The 12,219-nt window shown below is 44.7% G+C and overlaps 1 protein-coding gene across 6 annotated transcripts in view; it reads left to right on the top strand.

The window, feature by feature from the left end:
- LOC139578555 (palladin-like) overlaps positions 1-12,219 on the top strand; it is a 128,186-nt gene that overhangs the window by 1,875 nt on the left and 114,092 nt on the right. For all 6 annotated transcript variants that reach the window (XM_071406301.1, XM_071406298.1, XM_071406300.1 and 3 more), the window contains exon 2: positions 2,430-3,515. In XM_071406301.1, the coding sequence (XP_071262402.1) occupies positions 2,431-3,515 (1,085 nt within the window). In that variant the 5' untranslated portion in view covers position 2,430. The remainder of the gene's footprint in view (positions 1-2,429; positions 3,516-12,219) is intronic.

The following is a 12,219-nucleotide window of genomic DNA, read 5'->3' as shown; positions in this document are numbered from 1 at the left end:
AGAATTCCAGTCATTCCAATAAATGCTATACCCCTTGATCTTCAAGAATAGGACTTGGAAATATGGAAGTGTAGATTATCCAAATTGTTTTACCTGAGCATAACCCCAAAACTAAGGACTTATTAGCCAGCCCTACTCTGTTGTTTGTGATTTTGTTGTCATGGAGGACTGATAGGCCTGGAGAAGTTGAGGGATGGGCCTGGAGAAATGTAACCACTCTCAGATTAATAGACAGAGCTATGGATGCCAGGACTGACAATCCATGATATCAAAATTATTGTTTTAACCATGTTATGAGGCTATACAGTGTTTGTTTACATTTACAATGTTTACAAACATTGGAGAAAAACAAGGTTATATTTTGGGTTCTCATGGAGTGTGACAGTTCAACTAAGCTCATGAGGAATTTATAAGTGATATTCCTCAAGAATCAAGATGTGTCCAAACTTTCGACTGGTACTGTATATCACAACGTTCAGATAAAAAAATAGTAGTAGCATAATATAGAGCAATTCAATACAAGCACCTGGGCAGGCTAAGCTAGTATACATTACCTGTCAAAAGTTTGGACACACCTACTCATTGAAGGGTTTTTCTTTATTTTGACTATTTTCTACATTGTAGAATAATAGTGAAGACATCATAACTATGAAATAACACATATATATATTTTATATTTAAGATTCTTCAAAGTAGCCACCCTTTGCCTTAATGACAGCTTTGCACACTCTTGATATTCTCTCAATCAGCTATGAGGTAGTCACCTAGAATGCATTTCAATTAACAGGTGTGCCTTGTTAAAAGTTAATTTGTGGAATTTCTTTCCTTCTAAATGTGTTTGAGCCAATCAGTTGTGTTGTGACAAGGTAGGGGTGGTATACCGAAGATAGCCCTATTTGGTAAAAGACCAAGTTCATATTATGGAAAGAACAACTCAAGTAAGCAAAGAGAAATGACAGTCCATCATTACTTTAAGACATGAAGGTCAGTCAATCCGGAAAACATCAAGAACTTTGAAAGTTTCTTCAAGTGCAGTCGCAAAAACCATCAAGAGCTATGATGAAACTGGCTCTCATGACGACCACCAAAGGAAAGGAAGACCCAGAGTTAACTCTGCTGCAGAGGATAAGTTAAATAGAGTTACCAGCCTCAGAAATTGCAGCCCAAATAAATGCTTAACTGAGTTCAAGTAACAGACACATCTCAACATCAACTGTTCAGAGGAGACTTCGTGAATCAGGCCTTCGTGGTCAAATTGCTGCAAAGAAATCACTATTGAAGGACACCAATAAGAGGAAGAGACTTTCTTGGGCCAAGAAACACGAGCAATGGACATTAGACCAGTGGAAATCTGTCCTTTGGTCTGATGAATCCAAATTTGAGATTACTTGGTTCCAACCGCCATGTCTTTGTGAGACGCAGAGTAGGTGAACGGATGATCTCCGCATGTGTGGTGCCCACCATGCCCACCAAGCATGGAGGAGGAGGTGTGATGGTGTGGGGGCGCTTTGCTGGTGACACTGTCTGTGATTTATTTTGAATTCAAGGCACACTTAGCGAGCATGGCTACCGCAGCATTCTGCAGCGATACGCCATCTCATCTGGTTTGCACTTAGTGGGACTATAATTTGTTTTTCAACAGGACAATGACCCAACACACCTCCAGGCTGTGTAAGGGCTATTTGACCAAGAAGGAGAGTGATGAGTGCTGCATCAGATGACCTGGCCTCCACAATCACCCAACCTCAACCCAATTGAGATGGTTTGGGAGGAGTTGAACCGCAGAGTGAAGGCACTCCTTCAAGACTGTTGGAAAAACATTCCTTATGAAGCTGGCTGAGACAATGCAAAGCTGCCATGAAGGCAAAGGGTCGCTACTTTGAAAAATCTAAAATATTAAAAAAATTTGTTTAACACTTTTTTGGTTACTACATGATTCTACATGTGTTATTTCATAGTTTTGATGTCTTCACTATTATTTTACAATGTAGAAAATAGTACAAATAAAGAAAACCCTTGAATGAGTAGGTGTGTCCAAACTTTGGACTGGTTCTGTATATGTTAACTTTCAAAATTCTATGCTTGCAGTGAATTGTTGCAGAGAGACATAGATGGAAAAGAATAAGGAAGTGAGAGGAGAGTCAGGGAAATATACAGTTAGGGTGAGAATAGAGGGAGGGATGGTGACAAATGCCAGTCAAGTCCACTTTGACCTCCGGAAAGCCCTTTGTAAATACCCACCAGCTGTGCCGAAAAAATTGTAGCCTGAGTCATCACAACTGAGCAACTGTTGGTTTGTGAGGGAGTGTGGGTTTATTTTATTCAGATGACTATGTACTGTGGATGTGTGTATTGCTTATCATTAGTGTCTTACTGTATCTACAGTGTTAACTGAATGTCATGTTTGTGTGTGTGTGTGTGTGTTACAGGATGCAGGACGGGAGCTGGAACCAGTCCCTCCCCCCCTCTCTGCTTGTGAAGGATGGGCGTGGGGTTCTAGAAGGAGATGGGTGCGTGTTCTCGGAGGCTTCGTCTGATGGGGATCTGTACCTGGACTCTATGGCGGAGCTGGATGCTGGTGACGGGGACTTTCCAGACCTTACTGCCTTTCTCAGCCAAGATGAGATCAACCGTAGCCTGGACCTGGCCTGGGAGGCCTTCAGTGACGCAGAAGACTGGGTGGACCCTGTCTCCCCTATTCCCAAAACCCAGGAGCCGGCTCTCCACTACCACCCCTCCCTTGCCCCCTTCAACACCACAGAATACCTGACCAAAAGCCCCTGCTTCCCCCATGAAACAAAAGTATCGTCCATGGACGACAGCCACTCAGTCAAAGTCACCTCCAGCCAGAGTGTCCACCTCAGCAGGCCCATACAGGCCACCTTCGAAGCCACGGCCTCGCCTGAGAAGTTTGTCTGCCACAAGAACATCACCCCAGTCTATAAACAGGACAAGCCCCGGCTGGTCCATGAGGGCTTGGAGCTGAATGAACGGGCTGCCTCAGCCACGGAGTTCTGCAGCCGTGCCGCCACCTTCATCGAGGAGCTGTCCTCCATCTTTAAAGGCTCCTCTCTGCTGGAGCAACAGGGGGAGGAAGACTCCTCCTCTCCTGACAGCGGGTACCTGTCTCCTAAGAGCCACCGGCTTGCCCCCCGGGGCTTTGCCTCTGTCCCTCCACAGCCTTTCATCCAACAGGTGGCGGCGCAGCAGGACCAGCCAGGCCTGGGTACCCAGCCAGCAAGCGTGATGGGCGTAACGGGTGTGATGGGTGTCCCTCCACTGAGTGTGACAGGGGTGCCAGTTGTCTCTGGTCTAATGAGTGTGAATGAGTTGATGGGAGAGCAGCAGCACAGTGGAGCCCAGTTGATGGGGGAGCAGCACAGTGGAGCTCAGTGTGTAGATGGAGACCTGTCGCTGCCACACTTCACCCAGAAGCTGAAGAGTCAGGAGGTGGCAGAGGGACACCCCATCAGACTGGAGTGCAGGGTGGCAGGAAACCCTCAGCCGCTGGTCAGGTAAGGAGACTGGTGCTTGGTGGAAGACTGCTTTGGTTGTGATAATATTAGTGATGAGTGATATTAGAATAAGACAGTTAACACCAGTGGCAACGCAAAGAGGTGGTTTATTCATATAGTAAATCTGACTGCTGAATTTGTTCTTTAACAACACTTACATTCGCTCATGCTTATTTATACGCTACTGTAGCCTCCTGAGTGGTGCAGCAGTCTAAGGCACTGCATCACAGTGCTAGCTGTGTCACTACAGATCTTGGTTAGATCCCAGGCTGTGTCACAGCCGGCCATGACCGGGAGACCCATGAGGCGGCACACATTTGTCCCAGCGTTGTCCGGGTTAGGGGAGGGTTTGGCCGGCCAGGATGTCCTTGTCCCATAGCGCTCTAGCGACTCCTGTGGCGGGCCGGGCGCATGCACGCTGACACGGTTGCCAGGTGTACAGTGTTTCCTCCGACACGTTGGTGCGGCTGACTTCCGGGTTAAGTGAGCATTGTGTCAAAGAAGCAGTGTGGCTTGGCTGGGTTGTGTTTCGGAGGAGGCACGGCTCTCGACCTTCGCCTCTCCCGAGTCCGTACGAGAGTTGCAGCCATGGGACAAGATTGTAACTACCAATTGAGAAGAAAAAGGGGTGAAAATATATATACAAAATCAAACATACTGTATGTATACGCAACTGTATATCTATGTATCCTTTAATTGAGATCTCCAATGTTATGTGTTGCCCATGTGATGCAGTGGGTAAAGATTAGAACGCTGACATCCTTCCTTCCAATACTGGAAAGTACAGTCACAGAAACTATATTTAGTCCTACAGTTCCAAGACAGTTGATCCTCTGGTTTGTCCCGACACCAATGTCCTTCCCCCCTAAGGGAAGTGGATCCCCAGGGTGGAGACTTTTGAAAAGATCCCCCTCTGGAAGCCGGTCCATTGAAACACACGGACTCCCCATTTGGAGACAAACATGTGGTGACTTTGGAGTTTTGTTCTGAGAGGATTTGGATGTATGGCGAAAAAGATCCAACTGAAACACTAAGGTGCTCATACTCACATAGACTGGTGTCAGAGGTATGACGCTCAGCCTTTAGTCAGAGATAGGGTTGCTGACTGTGGGAGTGGGAGATTGGGGGAACGGAAGGGGGTAGGAGTTGAGAGCTGTTGGGTGTCGAGAAGGCCTCCTTGGAACACCTGCTGTGTGGTTGGGAGAGTTCCACTGTGTTTAATCCTCGAGTAACCAATAAGCCTTGCGACCAGGTGCTGTCAGGTCAGGGAGTTTCTGCCTGGGCAGTCGTTCTGCTCCTTTTGAAAATACAGCACCCCCTGGCTGTAGGGATTTGGATCAGTCCAAATACAGATGGTGAGAGTCCTGGGGCTGTGGTTCTGACATGGTTCTCTCCTCTCCTGGTGGGCTATAAGGGGCCTCTTCCTCGGCTGTATAAATAGTCTCCAGGCCAACAGGAGCCAGGAATGTAGTAAGCAATGTCATTACACAGCGTTTTCCGTCACCGCACTCTCCACATCTTCACCTCTCCACACCTTCTTGGGAAATATGAAGGATATAGTGTAGTGTTGTATTTTACCACCAGGAAACAGGAGAAGGGAGACAGACGTGGAGAGGGAGAGAGCGGAAGAGGGGGAGAGGCTAATATAGGCTGAGACTGGAATAGGACTAGGTCTCAGATCATTTTGGTTTCTTTTGTGTTTTCTTTGACCTAATATGTAGTTTATTTGTGTCTGAATGTTGCTTGTATAATCAGTCTGGGATTGTGATTTTGATGTTTACAAGTCAGGAATTGTCTGAATTTTTGATATAAGACTGAGGTCTTGTTTACTCCAGTCTTGGGGATCCGGATAGAACATGGTTCACCCAGATGTTTTGTCACTTATCCTGCAGAAAACTACTTTTGAGGCCTGTCCTGTTTTCTGTCTATTGACACTAGGTGGCACTGTGGTATTTATCATTCAGAAAGATGTTGCACAATGTCTTCAGTGTCCCCCATTGGAATCTGCACTACACCAAGTGGCATCCCAGTAATAAATGACTATGTTGAAAACATGTTGACATATATGTATAAGAACATCTACCGGTGTTAGTTTCACGTGCACTGAGAAATGTCAGGGGTTTTATATAATGTTTACATACCCTACATTACTCATCTCATATCTCTATACTGTATTCTATACCATCTACTGCATCTTGCCTATGCCGTTCAGCCATCGCTCATCCATATATTTATATGTACATATTCTTATTCATTCCTTTACACTTGTGTGTAAAAGGTAGTTGTTGTGAAATTGTTAGATCACATGTTAGATATTACTGCACGGTCGGAACTAGAAGCACAAGCATTTTCGCTACACTCGCATTAACATCTGCTAACCATGTGTATGTGACCAATAAGATTTGATTTGATTTTCCACCACAACATTCAGTCAACTGCTTCACTTGTGTTGTGTATGTTTTGTGTTCTCCAGGGAAATGGATGGTGCAGCAGAGTAAACTCTACGGGGTTAGAAGGCTGAGCTACAGCCTCTGACTGAGGCTTTCATGAACATACTTTTCTTGTTCCCCTGCTCTTCATCCATCTCTCTCACCAGGACAGACACACAATAACAGTCAGACTCCCTCTGGGACTGTTGTGTGGTGGAAAGTGAACAGCTCTTATCCTGGTCAGGACTATATGAGACAATGCTGTCAGGGAAATGTTGAGGACCAAAGATTCCATGTCAAATGAAGAACACTTCCCCTGAATCAATATTCTCAGTCCTGGGCTGGCCCTAGTTTTAATACACCTTAACAAGTAATCTACCCTCTGCCTTTTAATGCAACTACTCCTGACAATCCAACTGTAAGTAGCCTTGCACGAGCCGGAATGGCTCATAGGAGCAGGAGCCTATCTGTAGCATGAGGCAGCTTGCTGTACAAGTAAACCCCCTGAACAGGACGCTAGTCTATCTCCTTAATGCTGAGTGCCAAGCAGAGATGCATTGGGTCCCATTTTTACATTCTTTGGTATTACTCGGCCAGCCTCACAATCTCAGGGCGGACACTAACCACAAGGCCACTGAGTGGTTAGAAGCATCATCATTTGATCTGTATGCTACAGGACCCTTTTACAATAGAGACAATCAATTCCAGGTGTGGAGAGACATGCCATGTATGTAAACATTGGGTTTGGCATAGCAGACCGTGTACATTGCTCCCAGGCCTTGTAGGTGCTGTATAGATTTATGCATGCATGGTTTGCTTACACAGGCCAAGTGGGGTCTGCGTGTGTGTGTGAGGATTTTAAGGATGAAGATACCTCCATGTGTGTATGTGTGTGTCATGTCCTTTCCCTGCAGTTGTACCCCAGGAGCTTGCAGGGGTTTTGGGAATTACCCTGTAATGTGACACCTAGGTTGATTTACTGCTGTAAAGTACCGCAGGGATGCTTTGATTCACAATTTCAGGAACAGTAATTAACTGCTGCCTCCCCACCCAGGAGCAAACGGTCAAAACAATTTGTCTAGATTTTACAGAATGGCCAACATTCCTAGCCTACATATCCCTTGCTATTTAATTGGAACATTTTAACAATGACCTATGAATGAACATCTTATGTGATGTGTTTATTTTAGTTGCACATTATCTCCCTGGAAGCCCTCCGTAAAAACCTGGCCGTAGAGATAGCCTCAGTAATATGGCCATGGTTTATTATTTGTCATAACAAGGTTTTAGGAAGGGTCATGGGTCATGGCTCTAACTCCTTGGTCAAGCACATCAACCTGCTAATCTTATCAAATGAGATACCAGCAAAGATACAAAATAGATAGCTTTTCCTTCCTGCCCCCCCTTATCGCTTTATGTACACGTGATGTACGTACTGGATGTGTGGATGGATGTGGGTCTTTAAGATAATCATCATTGGACTGTTCACTACCCTATAGCCCGCTAGTCTCAAAGGGCCATTCTCACGCACACATGTATGTGTTTTCTATGTTTTCCAGAGGAGAACTATTATTTATCCTACCCTTTTCCTCATTACCATAATTTCAATGGCTAATTGTCTCTATTGTGAGTGTGTTCTTATTTACATGTTTGTGTGTGTGTGTGTGGTGTTGGTGTGTGTTTGTGTTTTTATCTTCCTTTACTTCCCACCAGTCTGTCTTTAATGGTTGCTCCCCATTTTAACAGCCATTTCCCCTGGGCAGGGGCTTTGATGGGGTTGCCAGGTCTTTGCAGGAGATCCCCTTCCTCACCTCTAAAAATGCCTTTTGCCCATTCACTCTCAGGGTAACGAGTTGGTGATGCGGTAGTAGTGCCAACATTTAACATGCTCACTGGGACAGGCATTCCTGGTGGCTGGGCGCGGTCTCCCATGGTCGTGGGCGACTGCAGTTGTCTGTGTTCTTGGTGGGAGAGTCCTACGGTCCCCGAGCGCCTGGTATTTCTCAGTGTACACTTCGGCTCCTCAAACACACTGGTTTACACTGAGAGAGAGGCCTGTTTGGCATCAGGGCAGTGTGTGTGTGTGTGGGTGTGTGTGTGTCGGGGACACCTCCTCTAAAGGCCTGTTGTTTTTGGAATCCTTTCCCAGAGAGAGATGACGCCTTAACTGTATGTTCAGAAGAGTAGAAGAGAATCCATCTTTAATTGTTGGATGTGTTATTTAAGGCTTCCCGTGTAATGTTCTTTCTTGTCATCACCATAGCTGCTTGCCGTACAAAGCATTTTCTAAACTGTCCTTGGAGTAGAGAGTCGGTAGTGAGACGTAGAAGGAGACAGCTGTGGGGAAACAGCCTTGGCTGCAGGGGATAAACCAAACACACACAACCCCAGAGGAAACTTGAGGAAGATGAGAAGCTGGAGAGGAATTGTGAGCTGAAATCCAAACAAGGCAGCGTTTCCAACACTGGCGGGAGCACACGCCATTCGCTACGCTGATGTTGGAATTTGTCATCAAATATAGGATTCTTGTTTAAATGAAACATTCCCATTTTGTACAGACTATGTTTACTCACACATGCCTAAACATTTTCTTCCCCAGCTAGTGGAACAAGTGCCTAAGCTTTTATTTTTTTTATTTAACCTTTATTTAACTAGGCAAGTCAGTTAAGAACACATTCTTATTTACAATGACGGCCTACCAAAAGGCAAAAGGCCTCCTGCTGGGACGGGGGCCTGGGATTAAATATAAATATGCAATATAAATATAGGACAAAACACACATCACAACAAGAGAGACAACACAACACTACATAAAGAGGAACTTAAGACAACAACATAGCAAGGCAGCAACACATGACAACACAGCATGGTAGCAACACAACATAACAACAACAACATGGTAGCAACACAACATGGTAGAAGCACAAACCATGGTACAAACATTATTGGGCATAGACAACAGCACAAAGGGCAAGAAGGTAGTGTCGTGTCTTTGGCATTATTAAAACTGAAGACTTATTTATCAAATAACTCTCTGTAATTATTATTACGCGATTAAACTGATTAATCATGTAACTGTAATTAACTAGGAAGTCGGGGCACCAAGGAAAATATTCAGATTACAAAGTTATAATTTTCCTAATATAACTTTCAGATATTTTAATATCTGATCAATTAGTCTTCGAATTAATGAATTATTATTTACCTCACGTTTGTCTCATTCCAAACGTCGTAAATAGTTGGTTATCTGCACGAACCCAGTCTTCACTATGAGTCATCCATACATCAATTGTCTTAAAATCATTTATTTACTAACTAAGTAATTCACAGAAATGCATAACAAACAGTAGATATGTTTACAAGGAAATGATAGGAGAATGTGCCCTAGTGGGCTAAACCGGCATGGCGGCTTATTAGACAGAGTGATAATTATAACAATTGAAATGCTAATCCTTTGCACATGAACGCTCACTCATTCGGAAACAATTGCAATCAATATATAAATTTACGCTCAGTGTGTCGTCGGGATCTCTGTTGAAAAGTTTGTTTCTGTTGGAGAGTCTGTCCGCCCTCTCTCTGTCGTGGTTAGAATGGATAGTTCAGAGTGACATTCATTCATGTCGTTATAGAATAGTTGTTTCGGCGGTTGTCGGTCTTCGCGTTCAATGATTCCGAATTCCTAGCTGCAGACTAGTAATTAATATCAAAGACTTGTTCTTATTCTGTCGGTATCGATAGTCTAAGAGTTTAACCACGTGGGATGGTTAAAAGATTCAGCAATCGTCTCAACCCTTAGCCCTCTCGTAATTGAGGTAAGCTCGGTCTGCTGATAGAAAACCCGGGTGGGAGTTTTATTCGGAAGAGCAGAAAAGGCTGTCTGTCCCATGACGCCAGACCATAACTGTGCTCACGGGCGGTCCTCTGATTTAGTTAAACTCCAAAGGGAATTGGAGTTTCCTTCATTAAACAGTCCAAAATCACATTACACAATTTCACAAACAGTATCATCCTCACTCATTCATCTTATACAACAATTAGATGTAAGCCTCATAACTGAGGCTATTATATAAACAGCGTTATGGTAATGTGGCCGTATTGTCTCCCATGAGTTTCACAAAATTGTGAAACGGACCAGTTCGTAGCTGGATTCTTCACCGATCTTTTATACATTCTCCAGAACATAAATATTGTTCGGACCTCAAGTTCTGTGAGGTGGAAGAAATTCCTTTGTTCTCTCTATGAAAACTCACTCTCTCTCGATACTGTGGCCATGAGGAGATAATCTCCTCCAGGAATTTACGACCTCTATGACCACAGCAGCCTGGGTGTAGGAGACAGGGAGGTAGGGGAATGTGCATAGAAAAGGGCTGGTGCAGAGGGGGGGTGGGGGGCGGGGTAGTGCTCGCTGTACCCAAAGAGGGCAACGTCATGACAGTAGAGACAGCAATTCATCACACAAAGCAGCCAGTACTGTAAGTAAGGGTGTCCATGATTGAGTCTTTGAATGAAGAGATTGAGATAAAACTGTCCAGTTTCAGTGTTTGTTGCAGCTTGTTCCAGTCGCTAGCTGCAGCGAACTGAAAAGAGGAGTGACCCAGCGATGTGTTTGCTTTGGGGACCTTTAACAGAATGTGACTGGCAGAACAGGTGTTGTATGTGGAGGATGAGGGCTGCAGTAGATATCTCAGATGGGGGGAGTGAGGCCTAAGAGGGTTTTATAAATAAGCATCAACCAATGGGTCTTGAAACGGGTATACAGAGATGACCAGTTTACAGAGGAGTATAGAGTGCAGTGATGTGTCCTATAAAGAGCATTGGTGGCAAATCTGATGGCCGAATAGTAAAGAACATCTAGTCGCTCGAGAGCACCCTTACCTGCCGATCTATAAATTATGTCTCCGTAATCGAGCATGGGTAGGATGGTCATCTGAATCAGGGTTAGTTTAGCAGCTGGGGTGAAAGAGGAGCGATTACGATAGAGGAAACAAAGTCTAGATTTAACTTTAGCCTGCAGCTTTGATATGTGCTGAGAGAAGGACAGTGCACTGTCTAGCCATACTCCCAAGTACTTGTATGAGGTGACTACCTCAAGCTCTAAACCCTCAGAGGTAGTAATAACACCTGTGGGAAGAGGGGCATTCTTCTTACCAAACCACATGACCTTTGTTTTGGAGGTGTTCAAAACAAGGTTAAGGTAGAGAAAGCTTGTTGGACACTAAGAAAGCTTTGTTGTAGAGCATTTAACACAAAATCCGGAGAGGGGCCAGCTGGGTATAAGACTGTATCATCTGCATATAAATGGATGAGAGAGCTTCCTACTGCCTGAGCTACAGTATGTTGTTGATGTAAATTGAGAAGAGCGTGGGGCCTAGGATCGAGACATGGGGTACTCCCTTGGTGACAGGCAATGGCTGAGACAGCAGATTTTCTGACTTTATACACTGCACTCTTGAGGGGTAGTTAGCAAACTAGGCCAAAGACCCCTCAGAGTCACCAATACTCCTTAGCCGGCACACAAGAATGGAATGGTCTACCGTATCAAAAGCTTTGGCCAAGTCAATACAAATAGCAGCACAATATTGCTTAGAATCAAGGGCAATGGTGACACCATTGAGGACCTTTAAGGTTGCAGTGACACATCCATAACCTGAGCGGAAACCAGATTGCAAACCAGAGAGAATACCTTAGACATCAAGAAAGCCAGTCAGTTGATTATTGACAATTTTTTCCCACACTTTTGATAAACAGGACAAAATAGAAATAGGCCTGTAACAGTTAGGATCAGCTTGATATCCCCTTTAAATAAAGGACAAACCGGGGCTGCCTTCCAAGCAATGGGAACCTCCCCAGAAAGGAGAGACAGGTTAAAAGGTTGGATATAGGCTTGGCGATGATAGGGGCAGCAACCTTAAAGAAGAAAGGGTCTAAACCATCTGATCCAGATGTTTTTTGGGGTCAAGTTTAAGGAGCTCCTTTAGCACCTCGGACTCAGTGACTGCCTGCAGGGAGAAACTTTGTAGCGGGGCTTGGGAAAAAGAGGGAGGAGCATCAGGGCTAGTTGCATTAGAAGTCGTGGGAGATGAGGAAATGTTGGACGGGCAAGGAGGCATGGCTGAGTCAAATTGTAACCCTGACTTAATGAAGTGGTAATTAAAGAGCTCAGCCATGTGCTTCTTGCCAGTAACAACCACATCATCAACATTAAGGGACATGGGCAGCTGTGAGGAGGAGGGTTTATTCTCCAGGTCTTTGACTGTTTTCCAGAACTTCTTGGG

This window comes from Salvelinus alpinus, chromosome 6 (assembly GCF_045679555.1).
Source record: "Salvelinus alpinus chromosome 6, SLU_Salpinus.1, whole genome shotgun sequence".
NCBI lineage: Eukaryota > Metazoa > Chordata > Actinopteri > Salmoniformes > Salmonidae > Salvelinus > Salvelinus alpinus.
The sequence above is the reverse complement of the archived record's forward strand: the minus strand, read 5'-3'. Positions and strand labels throughout refer to the sequence as shown.